Source organism: Mirounga angustirostris, unplaced genomic scaffold, assembly GCF_029215605.1.
Source record: "Mirounga angustirostris isolate CCGP_5_RB_7025 unplaced genomic scaffold, mMirAng1.0.hap1 SCAF_3, whole genome shotgun sequence".
Classification (NCBI taxonomy): Eukaryota; Metazoa; Chordata; class Mammalia; order Carnivora; family Phocidae; genus Mirounga; species Mirounga angustirostris.
In genome coordinates, this window is record NW_026991711.1 from 194,093,727 (window position 1) to 194,120,137 (window position 26,411).

General features: G+C 65.5%; 1 protein-coding gene across 2 annotated transcripts in view; it reads left to right on the forward strand.

Annotated features, from left to right (window-relative positions):
• Positions 1-23,176, forward strand: part of GPC1 (glypican 1) — a 28,610-nt gene extending 5,434 nt beyond the window's left edge. The window contains exons 1-9 of one of the 2 annotated variants that reach the window (XM_045867608.2): positions 15,402-15,517; positions 16,099-16,257; positions 17,847-18,238; positions 19,013-19,178; positions 19,860-19,990; positions 20,077-20,196; positions 20,291-20,424; positions 20,760-20,935; positions 21,267-23,176. In XM_045867608.2, coding sequence (XP_045723564.2) covers positions 15,433-15,517; positions 16,099-16,257; positions 17,847-18,238; positions 19,013-19,178; positions 19,860-19,990; positions 20,077-20,196; positions 20,291-20,424; positions 20,760-20,935; positions 21,267-21,499 — 1,596 coding nt within the window. In that variant the 5' untranslated portion in view covers positions 15,402-15,432 and the 3' untranslated portion in view covers positions 21,500-23,176. Of the gene's footprint in view, positions 1-15,401; positions 15,518-16,098; positions 16,258-17,846; positions 18,239-19,012; positions 19,179-19,859; positions 19,991-20,076; positions 20,197-20,290; positions 20,425-20,759; positions 20,936-21,266 lie in introns of those variants that run through there. The other variant, XM_045867607.3, reaches the window with a different exon arrangement.
• Positions 23,177-26,411: the final 3,235 nt, after the last annotated feature.

A 26,411-nucleotide genomic window follows, 5' to 3' on the forward strand; every position in this document is an offset into this window, starting at 1 on the left:
GTCGGCACAGCCCGGGGGTCAGCTCACTGGCCACAACTGGGAGAAGAAACGGGCCCGGGAGCGGGAGGGCTCCAGCCTGAGGCCACCCACCCTGGAGCCCGGCTCCTCACTGCCGCGGTCGCTGGCGGCCTTTCTTGCCGGTACAGGCCCGGGCAAGTGCCCTGAGCTGCCGGAAGTCTCCTGGGGGTAGGGGTGGCACAGATGGGGGGGTGTTTCCTCCCATCCCAGGCCTTACCCCACCTTCCCAGGTGGGAGCGCATGGTAGCCAGGTGTGAGGTGAGGGCAGGCATGGCCTCCCAGCTGTGTCCTCTGCACTGGGGGGCAGGGCCCAGGCCGCCAGCCTCCTCAACTGTCTTCAGACAGGCTGTGGATGCCGGGGAAGCTGTGGGTGGGAGGGGTGCACACGTGCTCTCCCAGCAGGAATCCTAGAATCGTGGGTGGGTCTAGGAGCCCCTGAGGGGGCCAGGTCAGCCTCATCCCATCCCCTCATCTGCCCGTGGCCGTGGGGTCACCTCCCACGAGCTTCTGGCTGGCTCGCCTTCCTGGCACACACACCCCCTCCCACCAAGCGGGTCCTCCCCGTGCCCATCCACAGTACATGGCTGGCTCCATCCTCCCTGGGGGGCTTGGCCCCGCTGCTCCGCTTCCCTGGGCATCCCCCAGCCACCCACACTCTGGAGCTCCCCCTGCTCCCTGGGGTGCGCCCCAAGTCTGGGCAGGCCTCAGCAGTAAATGATTCCAAGCACCTCCTGTGTGCCAGGCCTGGGCTGGGTGCCGGGGGTCGGGAGGGCACCAGCTTGCCAGGGCTGCCGTAAGACACCAGGAACCGGGCCGCTTACACAACGGAAGGTTCTCATCTGGCATTTCGGAGGCTGGAAGCTCGGGATTGAGGTGTTAGCAGGGCTGGTTCGTCCTGCAGCCGAGAGGCAGGGTCTGCTCCAGGCCCTCCCAGCTTCTCTGGCCGTCCTCGGCATTCCTTGGCCTGTAGGTCTCTGGCTCCATCTTCACATGGGTTCTCCTTGTGCGGCCTCCAGATTTCACCTTATAGAAGTGAGGACAGCAGTCCTATCAGATTAGGGGCCCACCAACTCCCATGTGACCTCATCTTAACCAGTGACCTCTGCAAAGCCCGCGTACTCAGATACGGGCAGCTTCCCGTATCCTGCGGGTTAGGACCACGGCGCGTGAATCAGGGGCCACAGTGTGGCCCGCGGCTGCTGGTGGCCCGGCACATCTGCTCCATGCTCTCAGTACTTTCTGTCTGGCAACGGCGATCCTGGGCCCAGGTGTTTCGTGACCGTGGCCCCTCGGGAGAGGGCCATGCCTCCTCGTGTCTGCTGCAGGCTCAGGGGCCCTGGCGACTGTGGGGAGGAGTCCTGGCCCACTCTGTACCCCTGTCGCCCACAAGCTTCTCGGGGCACATCCGTGGTGTGGGGGTGCTTGGAGACCACGGGCCCGGGCCCTGACTGCCGCTGGGTCTGTGGCTCGTCTCCGGCCCCTGTGAGCCTCAACTCCTCCATCCCTGTCGGGGTGGGAGGGCCAGGGACCACCCATTCTGACATTCTGTGCCTGGAGCTGCTGAGCCAGCGCATCTCCTTTGTGTCATGGCCCAGAACCAGGGTGGGCAATGACGGGGGCCGGCCTTCTGACCCTCGTGGGAGTGGGAGCACCTGGCTAACGTCACTGTTACCCAGGGACACCAGTGTTCCTCCGACAGGCTCGGGGTACCACCTACAAGTGGGGGCCCCCAAGCAGGGGACACAGCATTCGGGCCAGGCCCCCAGGTGGAATTCCGGGGGGAGGCAGTGGGGCTGAGACGCAGGGGGGCGGTGCAGGGTTTGGGGCCGCAGGGAGGCAGACGACAGCAAGGGGCCCGCACACAGCTAGCCGCCCGTACGGTGGCCCAGCTGAGGAGGCGCGCTGCTCATTTGTGCTAAGTGCTCCCTGGGTTCTGGAGGCTTGGCTGGGTGACAGGGCAGCCCCGAGGGGCTCCATCAATCCTGCTCCCTTGCCATCTGCCCTGACCTCAGCCCCCCAGAGGCCAGAGCCCTGCCCGCCACCCCTGCTGTGTCTCACGGGAGGCCAGGCTGTCTGTGGGCCCACCAGGTAGGGGCTGAGGGTTGGAAGACAAAAAACCAGACACTGGTGCTCTGCGGGGGTGCTAGGTGAGGGCCAGCTAACAGCCACGAGGCGAGCCTCCCTCAGCACAGAGGGGGTGGGCTGCGCTGTGAGCTCGCCCCTGGGCCCTGCAGGGGACCTTCAGCATGGGGGGGGTTACTGTGAGCTCACGGGACCGGAGGACCAGAGGACCAGAACAGAGGAAGCAGGCTGGCCTGGCCGGTAAGGGGGGCCCTACAGGAGCCTCAGCTCTGGGCCTCTCCTTCCCACCTGCTGAGGTGCCAAGGCCCTGCTTCCTTCAGCCTCGCCCTGGCCTCCTCTGGTCTACCGCTCGGCAGTCCTTCCAGGGGTGTCTGCAGGGCGGGCTGAGTACCATCTGGTCTAGCCACTTAGCGTGTGGATGAGGAACCTGGGTCCCAGAAAGGAGTCCCCAGGGCTCAGAGTCCTGTCCCTTGGGCGGCGTCTGGTGTGGGTACTGGGTAATGGACCCTGAGAGGGGTCCCCTGGAAAGGAGCCGGGGGGGCAGGCCATGCACACCTGCCTCAGGGGGGCACTAGGAGGGCACTGTGCAGCCCTGTCCCATAGGCGCTGGGTATGTGGTCCAGAGTGAGGCCAGCCAGAGGACAGAGAACTGGAGGTCAAGACTCCAGAGCACCCACAGGTGCAAGGAGAGATGGCAGGTCCCAGAGACCTGAGGGTTTTCATGCCGGGGTGGGGGGGCTGGGGAAGGCCCAGGAGAGAAAGGGGCCAGGAAACCCTTAGGCCCACATGAGGCCCAGTTAAGGCCCTCGTGACCGCTGGGATTACAGGAGGGCCTCCTAAGGTCAGAGCTGGTCATGCCGATGGACACGCCTGAGCCCCACTGCCCTGCCTCCCTGTGAGGGTGAGGAAGGCTGGCCAGGTGGGGGGCAAGGACCTCCACCCTTCCATGCATTCATCCACTGAGTGCTCACCCTCTGCCGGTTTCTGGAACACAGATATGAAAAGCCACGGGCTCTGCCTCCCAGAAGATCAGAGTTTAGTGAGAAACTCAGCTGGGGCTCCCTCCCAAACTGAGCAGGCTGGAGCTCGCAGACACTGGCTGTATTGTGAGCCTCGTCTGCACCCCGGCCGGTCAGTCCTGGGACGGTGGCGGTGCTGCCGACCCCTGAAGGGACAGGCCAGCACGACTCCCTCCCTGGTGGGCAGCGGGCCCTGGGTAGGGTGCCTCCCCAGGCTCCCTCCCCATCAGCACCAGGATCTTGGGTCGGTGGCCCTTGCATAGCTTCAGGCAACGTCCCCAACACTGAGGACCCCCTTCCTGAACCTGCGAGTGGCCGTCCAGGCCCATCCCTGGGTCTGAGCATGTCCTCAGTGTCTGACGCCATGTGGAGCCATGTAGACCCCCGTGGTGAGCTGTGTGTGACATCTGAGTGTGTCCTCAAGCATCGGGGCTCTGAGTGCCCATTCCTGGCTCTGGGGACCCAGGGAATCCATCCCGCCCACCTGTGACCCCCTCCAGGCCCCGGGGAGAGAGAAGATGCCACCCATCGCCAGGGTTGGCTCAGATGATCACTCGCACCCCCGGTTGTCATGGAGCATGGGACACACTGGACCAATGCAGCTGTTTTGAAAGGATGAGCCTCTTCATTCAGCTCCCCCACTCCCTGACCTCCTCCTCTGGCGTGCCGCGGGCTGCCCACACCACACTCCCGATACTCCAGATGTCTCGGCACCCTCCCTCCGAGTGACCCAGGGACTGGCGCCTCCCTATCGCTGTGCATCTGGGGGGCTGGGGGACGTGGGGCCGCTGCAGGCCAGACACACACCGCCAAAGGCATAGGATAAGGTGGTATTTCCAACCAGGAGCAGTTAACCGGGGGGGAGTTCTTGGTCGTCACAGAGTCTTAGGGGTGGGGTTGGGGTGGCCAGAGACGCTGAGAAGTGCCGGACACTCTTGAACAGCTAGGAGGCGGCTTCCAGAAATACCAGCAGCAGCTCACGAGAAGCACTTGAAGCAAAGCTCTGGGCGAGGTGGAAGGAGTGGCCCGCGGAGCCCTGCAGTGTGGCTGGTGGGGTCAGCTCTAGAAGGAGGGCGAACTGTGGTAGACGGACACAGGTGTGAAGGCAGGTCATTTGAGGCGAGGGCTCGTAACTGGGGTGCACGGAGAGGCCCAGGGAAAGAATTCAGGGAGTTCGTGAACTTGGCCGAGAAAGAAATTACAGTTCTGTCCGTGCTAACCTCCCCCCAGAATGCAGCATTCTCTGTTGCTGGGAGCAAGGGGCGATGGTGCTCCAGAATCTGGGCCGTCGCTGCCAGTAGAAGCTGCCGATGCGTTCGCATCCCTTTTCATTTGCCGCCGGCGCCTCGAAATACCTTCTACGCTCCGCGCCACTTGAAGAGTGCAGCTGGTATTAGACGTGCTGATCCTGCTTCGGGGAAAGCCCGCGAGGCACCCCGTCGCACCTTTGTTTTCTCATCGTCTGATCGCGGTTGCACTTCGCCTGGCTTCCTTTGTGATCCTCTGCATACTTCTTTACTTCCTAAACACCTGCAGAGGGGTCTGCAGCCTTCTGCACACAGTCGCGTGGGCTCAGGGCACAGAGAAGAGACCGTGCTCGGGCCGCGTCTGCAGCCGGGAGAGCCTGCGGGGGCTGGGGGTGGGGGTGGTGAGGGGCATCTGGGGGGTGATGGGGCCTCTCCAACCTGAGTCTCTCTGCATCCCTCAGCAAGTGCTCCCTGAGCTCCTACTGTGCGCTGGGCTGTTCTCCCTGCTGACACGCAGCCACAAACCGTGCCGTGGGCGCAGGGACCGGATGAGGCTCGGGGGTCTCCCGTGAGCTGTGGCCCCCCTGGCCACAATGACCCGTGTTACTTTGTAAGAGGTCGAGAGAAGCAACCAGGGAATTTAGACAGACGCAGGAGGTTTGCGATCACACCCCCGGCCCGGGGCTGTAGAGCTAAGACCCCTCCCCGTGCGGGGCGCCCAAGGGCCCAGCCTCCTGGGCTGCCCATTCAGGACCGCTGCCTTGGGCCGTTCCCTGGTCCCACCTTCTGTGATTGAGAGTTTGCAGTCGGAGGCCTGGAGCACAGCTAGAGGAGGAGGAGAGGAGCTGGCTCAAGGCAGAGTCCGCGAGACCTCACGAGAGGGAGGGGCACCGTGACCTGTGGCTCTGAGGGAGACTGCCTGCAGGCCTAACACGCACAGTCCCAGAGCCACTGTCCCTCGGGTCATCGTGTTAGGAAAGAAGCAGGTCTCCAGAGGAAGCCAAAACCTGGCCTGCTGAGGTTCAGGTGCCCATGTTCACTTCCTGTGTGACCTCGAACCAATCCCTGAACGTCTCTGAGCCTCACAGTCCTCTTCTGTCCAGTGGGGCTGGTAGCCTGCTGCATGGACAGTTGTGAGAACCAGTGCCCCCTTGTGCCCAGCCAGAGCCCGTGCTGTCCCCAAGTCCACCTTCCAGCGGGGCAGTGGGGGAGGTGCCCCCTGGTGAGCAGGCGGAGGACCCCCGGCCGGGGTCGGAGATCTAGGCTAGAGGAGAGGCTTCTGCCCTTCCTCCGCCACCCACTGCTGCTTCCCTCACCACACGGTGTGTGGTGTCCGCGCTTCTGCCCGGCCTGCCCTGCTCTCTGGTGGTTGAGCGCCGCAGGGAAAGGTGGCCCAGCCCGTCCTGGACGGCAGCCCGCGATGAGAGACTCCGGGTGGCGTTGGAGGGTGGCAGCTGGCTTTTGGAAGAGAGCCATGGGTGGAGGCACCAGAAATCAGCACAGGCCCTTTGTAGAGGTTGGTGCGGCAGGACCCCCGCTCACGGTCAACCTGGAGTTGGGCCTGGAGTCTGGCAGCCTGCGTTAGAGGGGCCTCTCCTCGCCGGGGGCGTGTGGGGCCTTCTCAGCAGCCCTCTGGCTACTCTCTGGGGGTGGAGCTAGTTCTGTCCCCTCGGCCATCTGCTCCAGGATTGCCCTGGGCAGGACCATCCCACCTCTGTCCAGAGCCGTGTGCCTTTATGTGTGCACTTCACCTGCTGGACAGGGCTGGACAGGGCAGGGGCCAAGACCCTTGATGCCTGGGGTAGCAGAACTCCCCCCTTCCTGAGGGGCCTGGCCCTCCTCTGACATGCTTGCAGCTTGACCGGCCCTGAGAAACTGAGCTGGAGAAGCCAGGGAATAGGATGGTCCCCAACATTCCCACCTGCTCCCAGGACCCACAAGAGGTCAGGGTTCCACCTTTGGGGAGGTCACCTGACTGGTCCAGGTCTGGGAGCCCTCCTTGTGCTCAGCAGGGCCTGATGGGGGCTGTCTCTGGTGGTGGGTCTGTGCTCCTGGCAGGAGCGTCCAGGCAGGTGTCCATCCCCCAGTGGAAGTGGCCAGGCCTGGCTCTGCCACTAGGCCCTCGTGTTCCAGGAGAGGCCTCATGTCCATACCTGGGACTTCCAGGCTGCCGGTGGGCCCCAGGTGCCCCTGGGCTCTCGTTTCCCCCACCTCAATGAAGGCAGGGAGGCACGGGGGCCAGCGACATTAGGTAGCAGGTCTGAAACACTGAGCAAGTCACGTAACCTCTCCTAGCCTCAGTCTTCCTATCTGTAAGATGGATGTGATCATATCTTCTTGTTCATTGAGATAGGCCCAGTGTTCTCTGAGGAGGTTGGGGCTGTGGGTCTGAGGACCCCAGGCAGGGCCGTGTGACCCGGGGTTGCAGGATGGGAACCTGTGTGACTTCGGTCAGGCGTCTCTCCACACCCCACAAAGGACCGCCAGATTTAGCAGATAAAACTGTAGGCTATCCGGTTAAATTGGTGTTCCAGGCAATGAATAATCTTACAGTGCAGGTATGTCCTGAATATTTTAATTTGAAGTAAACAACAGATACGCTTTTAGTGAAAGCGTGCCCCACATATTTAGTGTGTGTAGCAAATATGGGGGGGTGGGTGCTTGCTTTTTTGGTGATAAAATGTGCACAAAAAGGTTTATCGTTTTAGCTGGTTTTGTGTATCCTTGAAAGTCATTAAATGCATTCACACTGTCGTGCAGCCGTCACCAGCCTCCGTTTCCAGAACTTTCTCATCTTCCCCAACTGGAACTCTGTCCCCATGGAACACTGACTCCCCCGCCCCACCCCTGGCGTCCGCTCTCTGTCTCTGTGAATCTGACCACTGTAGGGACCTCATGTCGGTGGAATCATACAGGATTTGCTGTTTTCAGTCTGGCGTCTTTCACTCGGCACAACATTTTCAAGGTCAGGGTTCATCCACATGGTAGCAGGTGTCCTACTTCGTTCCTTGTTAAGGCTCCAGAATATCCCATCATGTGGATGGGCCACACTTTGTTCTCCATTCCTCCCTCCATGGACGCTCAGGTTGTTTCCACCTTTTGGCTGTTAGGAGTAGTGCAGCCCTGAACAGGGGTGTGCAAAATTCCGTTCGAGTCCCTGCTTTCAATTCTTTGGGGCCAGATTTTTTTATACTAAGAAATAATGCAGTTCATCTTAAATTGCCGTTCACCTGCGTTCTGTCCTCTATCTCCAGCCCCCTCACTGGGGTGGCGAGAGCAGGGGCGGGCGGAGGTGCAGCCACCAAGTCAGCCAGGGGAGGAGACGGCGGGCCCCAGGCAGCGGGCTGGCTATGTGCCGCTCGCCACGCAGCGGAGCGAGCCTGCTTCTGCCTCCGCCTCCGCCTCCGCCCTCCTGCCCCGGAACTGCCCCCCCCCAGGACTGGAATCAGGGGAGGTCTTGTGGTGGGAGGGGTGGGGGAGGCCAGCATTGTTCGGCGGCCCACCACGCTGAGTGACCTTGGGCACTTCAGCTCCTGCATCGCCCCATCCGCCGTAGAGCGAGAAAGAGGGGCCTGATCGTAACACCCTGCACAGCGCGCCGCAAGCCCTCCATCTCCCGCCAAGGTGGCCGGGTCTCCATCAGAACAAGGGAGCCCTTGTGGGGAGCAAACGCACCCCGAGGACCCCCTCATGGCACCCGCATGCCGCTGGCTGTCCTGCTGCCCCTGGGGAGGGGTCAGGTCAGGGAGGTCTGAGACTCCCGTGCTGGGGCCGGGATGGGGTTAAGCCTTCACTGCCAGCCCTGGACAAAGAGTCTCTGTACGGTTTCTTCATATGTAGCTGTTTATTGACCCAGGTCTGGCCTGGGTGCTGGCAGGGAGGCAAGAGAAGGGGAGTGGAGGCTCCCGCCAGCAGGCAGAGTGGTGTTCCTGCTGCCACGGCGGGTGGCCACCTGGGACTTGGGGAAGGCCCCGGGGTGGGCTGCCCGCATGAGCAGGTGCTGTGGCCCCGAGGGACCGGGGAAGGCTTCCTGGAGGGAAAGCTGAGTGGGCGTGGAAAGAGGGCCGAGCAAGGGGGAAGGGCGCTGAGATCCAGAGTTAGTGGACGTGGCAGATCACAAGCTGGATCGGGGCGACGGGCTGGGATGCCAGGCCAAGGTTGGCCGAGACTCTGGACGTGGCTACCAGGCTTTGTGGGAAGTGGCTGGGCGGGGGGGGGGGGGGTCAGCCGAGCCCTCTGCCCCCTTGCTGGTCGTATTTGTGGGGCCTGAGCTGAGCGTGGGCCCAGGTCACAGTGTGCCCCCACGGGCTCCCTCAGTTGGAGGGTCTGCTCGGGGTTCTGGCCCAGCTGAGAGTCCGTACCACCTCCGCCTGTTGGGCATTCAAGGGGTGAATGGGTGGGCCTGCACTGTGTCTTTGTGGGGAACACAGCTGAGAGGATCTCTGAGCTGCAGTGTCCCCTCCTGCTGCTCCAGGTTGTTCCCTGTGGACCTGTCACAGGGCACCCTCAGCTGCCCCAGGCCCCAGGGGAGGGTAGGCAGAGCCCCACACTGCCCAGCCCCCAGCAGGGACTGGCGTGTGCACATGCCTGTGGGGGTGCTCTCTGCAGCCCAGCTTGGGCCAAGGATGAAAAAGCAGGGCTAACTTCGGCCTGATGGGTGAGGTTCGGGGGAGCACTCAGCCCTGGGCCGCAAGGGAGCACTCCCTGCCCTGCAACCAAGACCTGGGGTCCCAGGTGGCACAGACCCAGGGTCCCCTTCCTCCTGATCTGTTCTGAGGCCATGGCATGAGCTGAGAACTTTGAAGCAATCCTGGGGAAGCTAGTTGGAGGTGGCCCGGCCCCTCGGCCAGAGCTGTGACCACATGGATGAGGCCCCCGGCCTCACCAAGGCACCCCCAAGCCTGGTGCCCACTGGGAGGGTGGCCTGCCCGGGAGGTCCCCAAGCAGGAAGCAGGCAGCACAGAGAGCAGCCTCGTGAGTTACCTGTGAATCCCGCCATTTCTGGGGTCTGAGGTGCTGGGGCCTTGGAGAGGGGACTTGGATCAAGAGCTGCCTGCCAGGCAAGTGTCCGTGCCTACCGGCTGGCTGACAGAGGATACAGACGTGCTACTGAGTGGGTGAGAGGGTGGTGTTCTGCAGGGGGGTGGCAGCCGGGGGAAGGCGAGACCAGGGCTCCAGGGAGTAGAGGATATCGGTGAGAGCTATCCCGGTGTCCTAGGAGGAAGGGAGAGGCCCAAGAGTGGGCTCGTGCCCAGGGAGGAGGTGGGGGCTCGGCCCATGGACTGTGCCCAGGTCGGGTTTGCGGTTTCCTAGGGGAAGGAGATCAGCAGTGGGGATGGAGGCCCAGGTCACTGAGGTGAGAGACCGGGAGGCTGGAGAGGGCTAAGTAGGGGGGGATGTGGGGTAACTGATGGTGGCTTTGAGTACCCAGGCCCGGGGGGGGGTGGAATCTGTCGTCGTCAGCAGGAGAGGGGGCTCCCAGGTGGTCAGCTGCCATTCTCCACCCCGGGGAGAAACCTGACACCCTTCCCCCCGCCCCCCAGGCCCCCGCCAGCATCCTGGGATAGGCCCTGAGTCCGGAGCAGCGAGCCCCAGGCGGGCGCCCGCTCCGCTGCAGGGACCAAGCCCGTCCTCCCGCCCTGGAGATGGGGAGCAGCACCCGGGGGGGGTGCGGGGGGCGCGGGCCGCAGGGGGCGCGGGCAGGCGGCCCGCGGGTTCCTGGGAGACGGGGCGGTGCCGAGCGCGGCGGGCGGGGGCTGCGGGAGGAGGCGCGTCCCCGCGCCGGGAGCCGCCGCCCTCGCCGTGCGCGCCAGTGCGGTGGCGGGGCTGCCGGGGCTGCCGGGCAGCGGTGGCCGCAGCTCCTCCCCGGCTCCCGTCCGCCCGCGCCGCCTCCGAGCCCTCCGGCCCGGTCCTGCTCCTCCGCCTTCCCCCGGCCGGGTCCCAGGCCCCCCACGCGCCCGCACCCGGAGTCGCGCGCCGCCCGGAGCGTCACCCGCCACCGCAGCCTGGGACGCCGCCGCTGGAGCCGCCGCCACCGCCGCGCAGGGCTCTCGGGCCACAGCGCGGGTGGCGTCTGCGGGGCTGGGATCCGGACTGGGTGACCCCGCCTGGGCTCCAGCCAGCCGTCTGACCCCAGCCATCGCCATCTCCCCGGCCGCCCCCCCCGCACCCCCATCCCCAGGCTTGTCACCCCTACCTTCACTCCCTCCGCCTCAGCATCCTCATTCCCACCCCTGTCCCCCATCACCACTGCCTCGGCCCCATCTTCTGTCCATCCTACCCCTGCCCTCATCCCCACCACAAGCCCATCGTGGCCCCCATCCACGTCCCCATCCGCTTCTCCACCCCTTCCCATCGGGAGCCCCATCGCCCAGTCCCCATGCCCACCCCATCCTGGCCGCACCCCAGCACCCCCCACCTCTTCTCCCCTACAGTTCCCCACCTCCCCTTCCCCAGGTCCCTCTCATCCCTGCAGCATCCTAACACCCCACCCCACCCCCATCCCTTCCTGTCCTTCCCAGCGCCTGCCGCAGCCCCCTTCCTGCAGCAAGCCCCCCTTCCTCTTCCGTCAAACCCATCCCCCTCCCCTTTGCTTGCCGCAGCCCCCCCCCAGTCCCGTCTGCTGCCACCCGCTCCCCATGCCTGCCGCGCCCACTGCGGTAAGCCCCTTCCCCGCCAATCGCGTTGCCCTCCTCCCCCGCCCCACCCCCGCCCCGGCTGCAGCAGCCCCCCCCGCCCCCCCGCCGCGTGGCCTCCCTGCCCGCCTGCCTGCCGCAGCCCCCGCACCCCCTGGGTGCCCACCGCGCCCACTGCACCAGCGCCCGGTCCCCGCCGCTCCAGGAGCACCAGCACATCTCCAGACCGCGCTGTCGCTCCCGCTCCCACCCCACGGCGTCTGGTGCTCCGTCCAGCCCCCTGGCCCGCAGCTGCTGGCCAGGGCACCTGGCGCCCAGCCTTTGTTCCGCTGCCTGCGACCTGCCCCTCCTGCCCACTGAGGGAGGAGGTGTCCGCAGCGACGCCCTTCGGCGTTGGGTCCCAGTGCTGGTGGAGACTCTGCTGGGCAGTGGCAGAGGGCTCCTTGCTGATGCTGTCATTTGCCTGAAACGGTGGGGGAGGGGGCTTTGGGTGGTCGGGGGTAGGGAGGCAGGTTGGGTCAGTGGTAGGAGGGGTGTGGGTGCTGGTGATGTGTTAGTAAGGGAGGGTAGGAGATGGTGGTTGAAATGTCCTCTGCAAGGTGGGTCCGAGGCCACCCTTCTGGATGATCAAGTGTGACCCTCTGACAGGGACCAGTCAGGGGCAAACGCTTCCGGACAGAGGGCTAAGAGAGGAAGGTCTGGAGCTCCCGTGTGGACAGTGCCCAGGGAACCTGCCTCTGTTTGCTCAGTGCCTCCCACCCCCAGCAGACTGGTGGACAATGCCAGGGGGATCCTGTGGCCACTGGAGCTGGATGGGGTCCAGGAGCAGGAGTGGGCAGGGGGCAGTTGTCCAGAGAAGAATGTTGCTTGGGGGAAAGCCTTCTATACCTGCCCACCCCCAGCCTGCCAGCAAGGCCCAGCGGAGGGTCCAGGACTGAGTAAAGAGGAGCGGTGGGGAAGCAGCCCCCTTCCTGCTCTTGCAGACCCGGGCCGCTCCCTTGGCGTATTTTGGTGCCTGGAGCTGTCCACGCAGCTGCGTTTCCGCCCCGCGCGGGGAGGCCAGTGCCGGCGTCTGCAGTGAATTGGAGCCTTCTAGGGGTGGCTGGGTGCGTCGGTGCGGAGCCTCTGGGATGTGGCTTTAAAGACAGGTTGAGCAGACAGTCTGCATCCTCTTGTGTGAGCAGTAGAAGCTTCTGGAGAGAGGGGCTTGGCATGGCGCCATCTTCCCTCTGCAGTCTCCTTGGGAGGGCTCTAGCGCCACCAGGGACAGGTGACTGCCAGGCTGGGCCTGGCCACAGGAGGTCTGTCCAGCATTGGAAGTGGTGACCACTGTTGGGGTGGGTGTCTTGGGCTAAAGCACTGGGGTGACATGCCGGCGAGGTTGGCTGCTGGGTGAGCATGCACTTGGGAGGCTGCCGAGACAGGACAGCTGGGAGCAGCGGCTCAGCAGGTGGCGGGAGTGTGTGAGCCTTAAAGACGTTTGAGCCACAGACTGGGAGGGGCTTAGTGAAGAGGAGCCAGGGATGTGGGGTGACCCCAGGAGGTCTGGATCTGGGGGGCAGAAGATGGACATGCGGCCTGCCGCCCAGGAAGAGAAGCAGTTGCTTGCTGATGGGGTTAGGGAAGTGGGTGCAGGGACTTTAACCTGAGGAGCAGGATCAGAGAGCATCTGGGAATTTGGGGGCGGGGCCCGGAGGAGCCGTGCCACAGGGACTGCGGTGAGGAATGAACTATCCTCCCCTTTCCTCAGAAAATCTAGGATCACCCGTGGGAGGAAGTGTCCCCACAAGCTAAGGGAAGGGAGAGTTCTGGATGTGGCCAGCTTTTGCAAAAACAGCAAAGCACCCGAGGGAGAAAGGAGGGATGGTCGCTGGCCTGCTGGGGGAGGGGTCGGTGGGAAGAGGGGACCCGCCGATGCCTCCCAGGGCGGGGAGGGGGAGCATTCCCCCCCCGCCCCAGGCAAGTCTCCGTTCCTCTGCGGGTACTGAGCTGAGAGGAGAGGTGGGGGTTTGGGAGTCTGGAATGACAATGTACAGAAATCCTTCAGTCTGATTTGCACACTGCCAGGGGCAGGGAGCTCACTTTCGCTCCTGGCAGCCCCCCACCTGGGCACGAGTTGGCTCTGACCAGGAGACCAGGAGGCACAGGCTTGCATTTCAGGGGGTGCAGGGGGTGCCCTGCCGAACCCCCTCCAGCTGGCTGATGTGCAGACGCAGGCCGAGCTGGGCCAGGGTGGGCAGGAAAGAAGCACAAAGTCCTGACTACCACTCTCGCACCCGCCGCGCACTGCGTCTGCCCTGCAGCTGGCTTGGGGGCCGCCTCGGCCCAGCCCGCCCGGGACCTCAGGCCGGCGCCCGGGCTCTGGCTCCGTGTCTTCACTCCCGTGTGTCCGAGGAGGGAGGGAGGGACGGGGGCTGTGCTGGGGCGGCTGGAACAGCGCAGGCCACCGGGCGGCTGGACGAGGTGGCCAGGCAGGGCTGGCGAGGCTCCAGGGAGGCCGCCGGGTGGGAGCGGTGGCTGTGCTGACGGTGCCCAGGGGCCCACTCAGAGCCCGCCCGCGGCGGGGAGGGGGGCTCCCTGTGTCTCCCCGAGTTGCTCCCCCGCCGCCCGGCCTCTCTGCTGTCCGCATGAACTGGCAGGTTCGGGGAGGGGGTCTGTTGCTCCAGGGGACCAGAGGGTTCAGGAGGGAGGGCAGCCAGTCACGGCCGCTGTCCGTCCCTGTGGCCTACAAGAGCTCTCACTTTGGCAGCCCGTGCCCCCCTGAAGACCTGTGTGTGCCCACCCGCTGCCCACCCAGCCAGCCTGGCCTGAGTGCCCAGCACAGCAGAGCCCTGGGTGTCCCCCAGAAGCCCCAGGCTGGCACCTGCCCCTGTCCCAGGGCACGCCCCCAGTTCATGTCCCCACCCCCTGGCACCATGGGGAGCCTGGCATGCAGAGGATGCTCTCCCAGCCCCCGTTGAGGCTGGGAGCTCAGCTTTCTCCTGGTTGGGTGCACAGGGACCCCATGGAGAGGACCCTCATCCTGCCCGGCGTCCTGCCTCCTGCTGGCAAGGGTCCTGGGCCACACGCCAGAGTCAGTAAAGGCCCTGAGAGAGAAGGATGGTAGGTGTTCTTGGGCCCACTCTCTGCCTGGAGACACCTGCCCACCCCACCCCTCACGAGAAGGGCAGAGGAATGTTGGCAGGTGCCTCCTCCCTATCAGGCCTTGGGGAGCCAGGCTCCGACCCTTGCCCCCAGCTGGCTCCCACAAGGCCCTGAAAGTCCTGATTCACCCAGGGGGTCAGGTCTCAGATCCCCAACTGTCACAGCCCCACAGATCTGATGCCCTCCCAGAGATGGGCCCAGGTGGTCTTGAGCGCCTATCTGTCTACTGCGAGGTCGGCCCTTTCCCAAGGTGGGGGCCACAGCCCCCCTCAGACGGACATGCCAGCATCACTTCCAGGCCCTGGCGGAAGGGGTGGTGGTTCCCCCAGACAAGCAGCCCTGCAGGGCTCAGGTGTCTGAGAGCTGAGGGCACCTGGGGCCTGGGGAGTGGGACTGCTCAGGGCCCACGTGGGAAGAGGAAGAAGAAGGGGCTGGCTTTCCCCCGCCCTGCGCTCCCCCAAACCTCCCCTCGTCCGCCGTGTCTGAGTGGGCTCCTCCAGGCACTCTGACAGCCTTCTTCCAGTCCCACCCCAGCGTGCAGTGGCCCATGGGCCACCAGCAGTTCGCTGTCACACGGATGGCACGGCGCCCACACATGGCTTCTCTGTTCTGTCCGCTTCTCACCAGCCCGGGGCTGTGCGCGTCAGCGCGGGAGATGAAGATGCTCCAGCCCAGTCTGACCTGGTGGTGCCCACAGGCTCTTGAGGGCCAGTTCAGCCGTGGGATAATTACGTCTTTATCGCCGCCCCCCCCCCCCCCCCCCCCCCGGCCCCAAGCTTCTACTGGAGGCTGCCTGTGCCCTCCAGGCCTTCTGCTGGGGCTGCTGACCTTCCCCGCCCTCAGGACAGCCTCGGGACCCCCGGAGCTCCGCCCAGGCTGCTCCACCCTACCCCGCAGCAGTGCCCAGGTGACCCTTCCCCACAGCCCCTGTCCGGCTTAGACCCCAGCCTCCTCCACAGCTTAGAGGCAGGAAATACCGCCAGTGGGGAGGGCCGTGGGGGGCACACTGGGTGTGGGGGCGCTGCAAGCAGGCAGCCTGACTGAGCTGCTTGGCCCATCCTGGTGTAGCGTGGACTGGACAGGAAACCGAGTCTCTGCAAGGCGCAGTTTCCTGGTCTGCAAAATGGGGTCACAGCACCCGCCTCAGACCACAGTTGCTGTAACACAGGCAGGGGCCCATTTTTAAAGGCGCCTGCTCTCTGGCCCGCACCCCTCCCTGCACGGCTCAGCGGTGTGTCTGCAGGGCTGTGTCGACCGAGCACCTGTCCCCGGCCCCAGGACGGAAGCATGGGTGGTGTGTTGCTGGGGAACACGAGGAGTGAGGAGGGCGTTCGGGTGCAGAGGAAGGGGCGTGCCCCTGACAGGGACACAGGTGTGTCCAGACCCCCCGCATGCAGGACCCCTCCTCACCAGGCACCCCCGGTCGGTTGCCCCACCCAGGCCTGCGGTCCTCATGGGAGCTTGCACCTCTGGCCTGGTGTGGGTTGGGGGGAGGCCCTGGTTTTCCTGCCCTGCCCTCCGGGGGTGGGGGATCCCCTCCTCCCTCCCCATCCTCAGCCTGGGCCCAGGCAGGGGGCACCCTGCAGGCCTGGAAGCTTGCCCCAGTGGGCCGGGGGTCTGGCAGCCGCCCCTCTGCACACACACAGGGCCCGAGGCAGTTCTGAGCTGCGCCAGGACCCCTGGGATGGCCCTCCTCACCTGAGGGGCCAGGAGGAGCTAGATGGGGATGACATGGGACATCCCTGCCCTGGGGCTCAGCCTTCTGCAGCCCTGCTTGATGCCCACCGGCCAGGCCTGCCCCTGCAGAGGCAGCCCTACTGCTGTGTCCTGCACTGGGGACCGCACGACCTACCCAGGCCCCCGCAGGCGCTGTGCCCCCTCCCAGGGTCTGCCCGGGGCCCCCTCCCCGCCTCCGGGGCGCCTCCTCTCCCTCACGGCAGCCGCTCCCCACAGGAGAGCACCTGCGGATCTGCCCCCGGGGCTACACGTGCTGTACGAGCGAGATGGAGGAGAAGCTGGCCAACCGCAGCCGGGCCGAGCTGGAGACCGCCCTCCTGGACAGCGGCCGCACCCTGCAGACCGCACTCGCCGCCCAGCTGCAGAGCTTTGACGGTGAGCAGGCCCCCGGGCCGGGGACCGCAGGACACTGACGCGGGGGGAGCTGGGCCCGGGGGCACCTCTCCTGGCGAGGCGGGAGCAGAAGGCTGCCCGCATGCAGGGCCCAAGCCAAGGGGCCGCGAGCCCGGGAGCGGTCTGCAGGCATCCTCGTCCACCCTGGGGCGTGCGCAGCAACGCACGTGCACGTTTGGGAAGATGCGGCCCATCCGTGCCAGCCCCTCAGAGGGTGCCTCCTTGTCACCGGCAGACAGGGACAGGCCTTGCCCTGGCCACGGTGGTGCGGAGCCAGCAAGCGAGCATGCTGGCCAGGATCAGGGCAGGGGACTGAGGCTGCAGCTGCCCTGCTGTGGGAGCAGGGGCCCCGGTGTGGCCTTCCCATCTCCAGGGCAGCTGCTGGTCGGGCTTCTCACTCCCTGACTCTCGCCGGGTCTCACACCAGGTCTGGGCAGACAGCGAGTGCCCTGGACAGCATAGAGCTGGCCGGCATGATGCTGCCCACAGTGGTCCCCTCGGGAATGGTGTGGGTGCTGGGGTGGGGCCCCCAGGAAGTGACCTGAAGTCTAACTGGAGGGGGAAGGTGCCCTGGCAGAGCCTGAGCGGAGAGAAGAGGGAGAGTGTGCGTCTGCAGCCACCAGGCAGCTCTGAGAGGCCTTGAGGCCCATGATCTCAGCCCCTGGACTCCTGCACACCATCCCACAGCCTGATCAGGATCTCCTGCCCCAGCCATCCTGACAGCCCAAGGCCTGACGGGGGGAGGGGGGTAGATGTAGGGGAGCCTGGAAACCCCTGGCTGCCCAGGGCCCCGGGGCCTGTGCAGGGAGGGTGGCCATAGCTCCTGGGGACGAGTCTGAGTGGAGGGCCTGTGTGGTCACAGACTGTGCAGTCTCCCTGCCAGAGGGGGGTGGGTGCTGTTTGGGGGCCCCATGCTGGGCACATAGGGTGCAGGGGCATGTCCCCAAAACCACACAGGTCTGTTGCACATGCTCATGCCTTGCCCCCCTGGAGGACTTCAACAGGCTTGCCTGGGTCCCTGGGCACATCCCAAAGGCTACAGGAGATCTTCCCCGGGCCCTCAGGCAGGCCAGCTTCCGGGGGGGCCTGATAAGAGCTGAGGCTTCTGGAACCCGAGGGAGGGCGTCTAAGAGAAAAACGGAGAAGGAGGGCCAGACACACCGTTTGGGGGGCAGGGCAGGGAGGAACAGGCAGGAAGGAGGTGGATCCCACCCCTGGCTCAGAGGATCCTCCTGCCCACCTTCCAGGTGATCCCAGTAGGTCACCGAAGCACCCTGCGTCTGTCCCCAGCCCAGAAGTGTCAACTGGAGTCCCAGTTGGAGGCCCTGAGACCCAGGAGGGGACCCCCACCCAGGCTTCTGCACCCCAGGCCATGGGGGGGTGGGGGTGAGGTCTTGAGAGTCCAGGGGGCACCCAGGGCCCTTCCAGCCTCTGCAGCCTGGGCTCTGATTCTCCCAGAGCATCAGGGGTCCTGGGCAGAGCCCCCCAGTCCTGCTCTGCTGCCACAGCATGGGGGGTAGGCAGGAGCACAGGAGGCGCGGGAGGCCTCACGCCCCCGCCCCCCGGCCCAGACCACTTCCAGCACCTGCTGAACGAGTCGGAGCGGGCGCTGCAGGACGCCTTCCCCAGCGCCTTGGGCGAGCTGTACGCGCAGAGCGCCAAGGCCTTCCGGGACCTGTACGCGGAGCTGCGTCTCTACTACCGCGGCGCCGACCTGCACCTGGAGGAGACGCTGGCCGAGTTCTGGGCCCGCCTGCTGGAGCGCCTCTTCCGGCAGCTGCGCCCGCAGCTGCTGCTCCCGGACGACTACCTGGACTGCCTGGGCAAGCAGGCCGACGCGCTGCGGCCCTTCGGGGAGGCCCCGCGCGAGCTGCGCACGCGCGCCACGCGCGCCTTCGTGGCCGCGCGCGCCTTCGTGCAGGGCCTGGGCGTGGCTGGCGACGTGGTCCGGAAGGTGGCCCAGGTGCGCACAGCGGCCCGGGCTCTCGGCAGCCGCCGCCCCTACCCCCCGCCCCGGTCTCCCCGTGCCCCCCTTGCCCTGCCTCCCAGCCCAGCCCCCTGGGCCCTAGGGCGTCTGGCCATCTCCCTGACCCTGGGCTGCTGCCCACCCCCGCGTCCGCGTCCGCGTGCACACAGCATGTCCCAGGACGGCTCTGGTGTGGGCAGCTGTCCAGTCCCATCCTCCGTCGGGCTGGGTCCCAAGCAGGACGGGAAGGCAGAAGGGCGTGGGGCTGGATGCTGAGCCAACTTGCAGGGGTCAGGTGGACGGGAGCCACGGGGTTAACATCGCTCAGAGACCAGAGCAGGCTGGGGCCTGAGGCCTTCAGGGCCAGCAGGGTGCCTCCCCCAAGGGGCAGCCCGAGTCAGACCCACACAGCCCCGGCTGTGAGCCACCTCCCCCTCCAGCTGGGGTCCTTAGCAAGTCCTCCTCCCAGCCCAGCCCCGGTCCCGTCATCTGCACGGAGGGCAGGCACACTCACGCTTCCCCGTGAGGCCCAGTGACAGCACTGTTCCAGGGAGTCGCGTGCCGGGACGGCGGCAGTGAGGAGCATGAGCGGCCCCACCCTGGGAGCCTGCTTGACCCCCTGAGATGAGACAGGATCCCCAAGAAGGACTAGGGCCAGGGGGCAGATCTGCAGCCCCCTGACTTCTGTCCAGAGCCCTCCAGCCTGGGGCTCCTTGGGGGACTGGGCACACCCCGCGGCAAGGCGGGGCTCAGGCTGCCATGCCTCCCCAGGTGCCCCTGGGCCCGGAGTGCACGAGGGCCGTCATGAAGCTGGCGTACTGTGCACACTGCCTGGGGGTCCCTGGCGCCCGGCCCTGCCCTGACTACTGCCGCAACGTGCTCAAGGGTTGCCTGGCCAACCAGGCCGACCTCGACGCCGAGTGGAGGAACCTTCTGGGTGAGCAGTCACTGCCACGTGCCAGAGCAGCCCAGGGCCTGCAGGAGCGGGGACAAAGCCAGGCTGTCCTCTGGAGCACCTGGCCGTGGCCCTGGGAGGGGGAGGGTCCCCGGGTCAAGGGACAGGCCATTTTGAGCAGGGTGTGACTCAGACTGCTGCCTGGTACGCAGCCCTCTGGGGTCATGGCTCCTCGTCCCCCCCACCCCCACGAGCAAGCACATACATGCAACCCGCCTGTGACCTGGGCTGGGCCGCCGTGAGCCAGCGCACATGCACTGCTGACTTGCGGCGGGCCAGCCGGCATGTACATGTGCTGCGCAGGGTGGACCGACGCGCATGCACATCGCATGTGTGAGCAGACATCGCTGACGTGAGGCGCGTCAGCGCCCGATGCCAACCTCTCTACGTCCTAACATGCGCTGACACAGCGGGCCAACACACATACATGCTGACGTGTGCTCACGCGTGTGTTAGGACGTGATCCGAGCCAACACGTGTCAGCTGGCATGCACGTGGTAGGCCAGTTCAGTTCGTGCGAGCACCCATAAGAGCTGACGTGTCCGCGAGTGGACACCTGGTGGGCCGGTGTGCGTGCGCGTGCGTGAGCTAGCATGTTGATGTAAGGTGGCTAGTGTGCGTGTTTACAAAACGCCCCATGTGCGTATGTTCACACTTGGCCAGACTCCATGGTGCTCATCACCGACAAGTTCTGGGGCCCTTCGGGAGCAGAAAGCGTCATCGGCAACGTGCATTTGTGGCTGGCAGAAGCCATCAACGCCCTCCAGGACAACAAGGACATACTCACAGCCAAGGTGCGGGCGAGCGGGTGCAGCGGGCCTGGAGGGGCATCCCAGAGATGGCCTCGTGCCCCTCTGGGACCCCTGTGGTCTTCCCCCAGGTCATCCAGGGCTGTGGGAACCCCAAGGTGAACCCCCAGGGCTCCGGGCCCGAAGAGAAGTGGCAGCAGGGCAAGTTGGTGTTACAGGAGAAGTCTCCCACGGGCACACTGGAGAAGCTGGTGAGCGGCCTTCGGCCGGCCAGGACCCTGGCTGGGCGGGGGAGGGGAGGGCAGGCCAAGCAGGCCACCCCATGACCTGACCACTGCCTCGCAGGTCACGGAGGCCAAGGTGCAGCTCCGAGATGCCCAGGACTTCTGGATCAGCCTCCCCAGCATGCTGTGCAGCGAGAAGGTGGCCATGAGCAGTGCCAGTGATGACCGCTGCTGGAACGGCATGGCCAAAGGCAGGTGGGTGCTGCCCGGCTGACCTCAGGCCTCACCCGGGTCCCTTGTCTGGCCTGTGTCTCCAAGTGCTGTGTGCACAGGGCCGTGCCCGACGCCAGGCCCACAGGACGATGAGGGAAGCCCGGACAGAGGTCTGGGCCAGCTCTCTGCGGCATGCACCCTGCTCGGTACATCCACACTCCACTTCTGGATGTGATGCACATCCACACTTCAACGGCCGCGGGCGGTCTCAGGCTTGCCAGCACCTGGACAGGAGGAGAGGGGATGGGAGGGCATGCCAGGGAAGCAGCCCTTGGCAGGGGGCAGGCAGTGACCCAAGGCCTGTCCTCGGCCCCCAGGTACCTCCCAGAGGTGATGGGCGATGGCCTGGCCAATCAGATCAACAACCCCGAGGTGGAGGTGGACATCACCAAGCCCGACATGACCGTCCGCCAACAGATCATGCAGCTGAAGGTCATGACCAACCGGCTCCGTGGCGCCTACAGCGGCAATGATGTGGACTTCCAGGACGCCAGTGCGGGCGGGGCCCCAGGGACGGGAGCCGTGGGGGGGGGGGGAGGGCGCAGGGGAGGGGCCCTCCCAGCCCCTGGGCCCACACGTGGCTCTGGCTGCTGCTGCTGCCCGGGCATGGACACCAAACAGCTCCCCCCCACGCCCCCCCCACACAGCCGCGTCCCCAAGCACGGCCGAGCCTGGCCAGGATGCCCATCAAGCGTTGGCAGGCCCGGGCGGGTCGGGAGCTGTGCCTCCCGTGGAGGCCCCCGTGGCCGGGGGAGGGGCAGGGTCCCCGGCGCTCGGGGTCCACAGCCAGGCGGGCCTGCTGGAGCCTCCTGTCCTCCCCCCAGGTGATGACAGCAGTGGCTCGGGCAGTGGTGACAGCTGTCCGGACGACCTCTGTGACCGGAGGGTCAGCAAGAAGAGCCCCGGCTCACGGACGACCCTGACCCACGCCCTCCCCGGCCTGTCGGAGCGGGAGGGCCAGAAGACCTCGGCGGCGAGCTGTCCCCAGCCCCGCGCGTCCCTGCTGCTGCTTCTCCTCCCCCTGGTCCTCTCAGCCCCCAGGCCCACGTGGCGGTAACTGCCCCAGGCCCCAGGGGCCGAGGCCAGGAACTGACTTCGCCGAAACACAAAACAGACGATATTTAATTCTCCTCGGCCTGGAGGCCCCAGGGCAGCACAGGGAGGGACGGTGAGGGACCCCAGCGCTGTAACTGCACTGGGGTAGGGCGAGGGGCGCGGGCCCTCCTGGCCTCACTCCGCCGGCCACCCTGGCTTTTAATTTTGTATGAGGCCCTCAGGTCAGCCAGGAACAGTGTCCCCAAAAGCCATGTATTTCAGGGACCTGGGGGATGCCGGTGGCCACCTCCCGCCTGCCTGCCTGCGCCTCTCCCCCCAGCTCCCTGAGCAGTGTCCCGCTGGAGAGCGCGAGTCTGTGCTTTCCTCTCCTGCCTCCTCCCACGGAGAACTTCTGGGCTCCAGGTGTCAGAAACCAAGGCCCACCCCTGGGCGCCTAAGGATCCCCGGGAGGGCATTGGGGTTTCTGCCATCCAGGGTCTAGCAGGGCCTATTGAGATTATGCATGAACCCTTCAGACTCAGCCAGGCCCCCATGATGCTGTGGCCCACCAGAGGCCCTCAGCATCAGGGTGAGCTCTAACTGGGAAGGCACCCTTGCTGACCAGTGTGTCTGGACCTCATTCACTCCAAGGACCAGCTGCAAGGGTCCGGGGTGCACAGATGGGCCGCCGTGGGCACAGCCTCACCACCTCTGGGCACTGCTCTTGGATGACCCTCGTGTGGGGCTGGGGGTGCTGATCCTGGTGATCCCAGGAGAGCTGGCTGGGCCCTCCACAGACGTGGGCACCCCCTTTGAACGTGGGCCCCGCGCCTGCACAGGGCCCTGCGGCTGTGCAGAGGGGCTGCGCACCCATGCCCCTGCCTCTCATCCCCACCAGACCCAGGGCCCCCCACTTGGGGTGACGCACATGGGGCTGGAGGCCACACCTGGCCACAGGATGCGGGTGGCTGGTGAAACCTCAGCTCGTCCAGGAGGCCTGGCCCCGAAAGCCAGAGGGCCACCCGAGTCCCTCCTGACCCCGCCAGCGCCTGGGGGCCTGGGGGGCTTTGACAGTTAAGGGCTTTTCCAAACATACATACATTCATAGACGCTTTCCATCTCTTCACACAGAGCTGCTTTTCGGCTCCTCCTCCCAGAGCTTGGAAGGGCTGGGGCTTCCGGGACCTGGGGGCACCCCTGCTCACTCAGGCTGTCCAGGCCCGGGACCCTCCCTCCCTCCCTCCTGGGCCCTAGCTGCTGTGGGCCCTGGGGAGGGTGCTGGACCCCGCCAGGGGCTCCGGCAAGGGGACCCTCGAGGGTCCATGGGATGCTGAGCTGCTGTGGCCAGGGACAGCAATCCTAACCAGCACCGGGGCCCGACAAGGGCACTTAGCACTGCTTTGCCTCGCCTCTCACGCTGGTCAGGGCCCCCAGCCTGTGTCCCACCAGGCAGCGCAGTCCCACGGGCACCCCACCCTGTAGTAACCCTGCTTGTGCCAGACTGGGGGGCTGGGCCCAGGGCCTCCTTCCCTGTAGGTGAGGGCCAGCTGGATTCTCAGGGGCTCTGGGGCAGTGGTTGCCCGCCGTCCCCACGGGGCCCTGCACTGTAGGTCTCTGGAGGGGGCGGCCCCGGCCAGGCGGTGTCAGCTGGTGTCCTATGCTCTTGAGTCCTTGTACGAATAAAAGGTTGGAGAGCTTGTGTGGCTGCCATGACCCCATCCTGGACAGCTCGGGCAAGTGCGCGTCCCTGGGCCGTGACAACAACGCAGGGCGCGCTGGGAGGTGGGGAGGGGCTTGCGCCCACACTGCGCCCCTGGTCTGTGTCTCTATGCCCCACCTGCTGTCCACTCCTTCCCTGCTCTGGACACACATCCTAACGCATGGCCCAGGAAGCTTCCAGTTCCTGCCAAGTAGCCTCAGAGATGCCCAGGAGGCCAGAGCGCGGGGACCAGCGTGGTTCTGAGGCCAGGCCTGTCTGGACATCCCGATGGCCCAGTCTGTCCCCCATGCCGAGGAGCCCTGCTGCCTCACCAGAGGCTCCTCCCCCACTGGCCTGCCCTGCCGAGCCGAGTCCTGCACAATACCTGAGCCAGAGCTGCCAGCCCCCACGCTCACCCCCCAGGGCACTTTGGCCCCGCCAGCGCCCTGGCCTCGTGGCAGCACATCCAGCGCAGGGCCCAGGACCGGCTGCCCAGCAGAGCCTGGAGGCCAGCCCGGAAGCAAGAGCTGCTGCAGGGTCACTTTATTTGGGAATTGCGGCCACAACTAGTCTGCCTGGTGAACGTTCGATAAAGCCTCTCTGTCCCCGCGGGCCTGAGTGCCGAGGAGCCAGCGGCCGGGACCCCGCTCCCTGAGCACAGGGGGGCTGGGCTGCATGCCCTGGGAGGGAAAACGCAGCTTCTCCAGGGGTTGCAGCTCCTTGGGGGCCCCTGGCCCCAGCAACGGCCTCCCCTGCAGAGCAGCGACCGTGGGCTCATGGGCCCACCCTTCCTGGAGCCCTGGGATGGTGGGGTGGTCGAGCTCCTCCCAGGAGGAAGAGGGGGGGAAGGCCTCCCTCCCTGGGTGGGCTGGGGGACAGCCTCGACAGCCTCGGGAGTTCACAGAACAGGTGGGTTGCTAGACACTCATTCCTGGTTGTACGTGGAAAAGGAGCTCTTTGGCTGGCCTGGCAGCTTTGGGGTCTCAGGCTTCTGGCTCGCCTTCTTGCCCAAATGCTTTTGGAAGCTCTGTGTGAACGAAGCTGATTCCATTTTCCCCGTGAGGAAAAGAAGGACACAAGTGAGGTGGGCTTCCAGCACAAGCCGGGGGCAGGTGGGGAGGGGCCACCCGGCCCACAGCAGACCAGGTGCTGGTCCCAGTTCATCCCTCCTGAGACACCCAGGAAGCCGCAGACTTGCGGACCGGCCCCCGGCCGGCAGAGGGCAGCCAGGTCCTCGGCGCCTCCTGTGGGCAGGCCCGCGTGGCACTCTGCGTGCACACTCTCGTGGGAACGCACACCCTCCTCCCCTCCAGGGGACCGGCGGTCCTTTACCTGGAGACAAGCCCTCTGTCCAGAAATCGCACGTATCATCAAAGTCCTAGGTCTAGTTCAGGGTAGAGAACAGATTCCCTCGTGAACGTGGAAGGATTGGAACCAAGGGCCTGTGTCCTGCTGGGAACAACATAGGTGGCAAGTCCCCTGTCCGAGCTGTCAAAGGTGGGGGTGAGTCTAGGGCAGGTGACGGGGCCCGGATGGGACCCAGTGAAGGGCAACCTTGGTGAAGGGCAACGCTTCTCTCCCTCCCTCGCGTGGCCTGAAGATGCAAACAGGTAGCAGAAGCCCGTTTCCGGGCCCGGCCCGGGAAGGCGGAGAAGCCAGCCAGCCAGGAACCTCTCGGGAATCTCCAACTACATGGCACCAGCAGCGGGAACCCGACAGGCCCCCCAAGCAAGAGCGAGCAGCGGGGGAAAACACCAGGACGTGTTGGTGTCGACGCTCACAGCGATGCTGCCCCTGCAGACGGCTCGGCGCGCTGGACAAGGCAAGGAACGTCACAGTCCGCAGCCATCAGCGGGCTCCAGAGCAGGGGGAGGGCCCGCACGGGGGCCAAGAAAGCTTTGCTGCAGGGGCTCTGCCCAGAAACCGCCTCCCCAGAGCAGGGGGTTCCACTGGTCCTCAGCAGGTATCAGGCAGGGCTCCCCCGCCCAGGCAGAGTGAGATGCCCTCGGGAGAAGGAGTCACATATCCCCAGTGGTGGGAACTCAAATTAAAAATTACAGCATGCCAAAAAACACCCACCACCCCGAGCCAGAGCCCGAGAATGTCAGGTCGTGGGGCAGCTGGTCTACAGAGTGTTGTGTGGTGTCAGAGACGGAAGCCCTCAGGTTAGAACAAGCCCACTGTTTAAAACAAAACAGGAGACTGGGAAAAGCACCATCTGGAGCTCAGATGAGGACCCTCCCCACACAGGACATGGGGACCCCCCTGAGGAGGCGGGGTCCCCCCACAAGAGGTGGGGACCACACAAGAGGTGGAGACCCCCCACAAAAAGCAAGGGCCCCCCACAGGATGTGAGGACCTCCATAGGAAGTGAGGGCCCCACAGGAGATGGGGACACCCCATAGGAAGCCGGGACCCCCCAATAGGAGGCAGGGACCCCCCACAGGAGGTGGGGTCTTCCCCACAGGAAATAAGGACCCCACAGGGGGTGGGGACTCCCCACAGGAGGTGGGGCCCCCATAGGAAGTGAGCACCCCACAGGAGGCAGGGATCCCCCAGAGGAAGTGAGCACCCCACAGGAGGCAGGGATCCCCCAGAGGAGGTGGGCACCCCACAGGAGGCACGTTGGCAGGAGCTCCATGCCTTCGGCCGGGTGTGAGAGGGGGCCCAGTGAGTTGGGAGTTTCGTAGAAAGGGAAGCCCCCCCACCTCCTCCACAGGTTGGCAGCCTGAACGCAGCCCCCAGACTACAGAAGACCATGCCAGTTTGAGTCCATCTGGAGAAAATTCTGGAAAAGGCAAGTCTGTGGGGAAGGGAGCAGATGAAGAGCTGCCGGGGGGGGGGGGGGGCGGGTGGAGAAGAGCATGGAAGCTAACCGGTGCCGGGCCCTCGACTAGCCACATGGCAAGGATCGAACAGGCCCCCACCTCACACCATCAACAAGAATACTGAGGATGGACTAAGAAGCAAACTGCGGAAAGCCACATTTACAAGCACAGAGAAGACAGTGGGACAGTAAGACCCGCAGACACAGGAAGCACTCTGGAGACACGGAGCCACGAGGATGCCGTGGGCAACTGTGGCCACACCGATATTCTGTCCTGCACGAAGACAGACCAGACACAGAAACGCAGGCTGTGGCACACATCAGAGGCTCCTGCCATCGAGGACAGAGCCATCCCCACGCAAACATGGGCAGCAATCACACAGCCACAGAGGCGAATCCCAGACACGG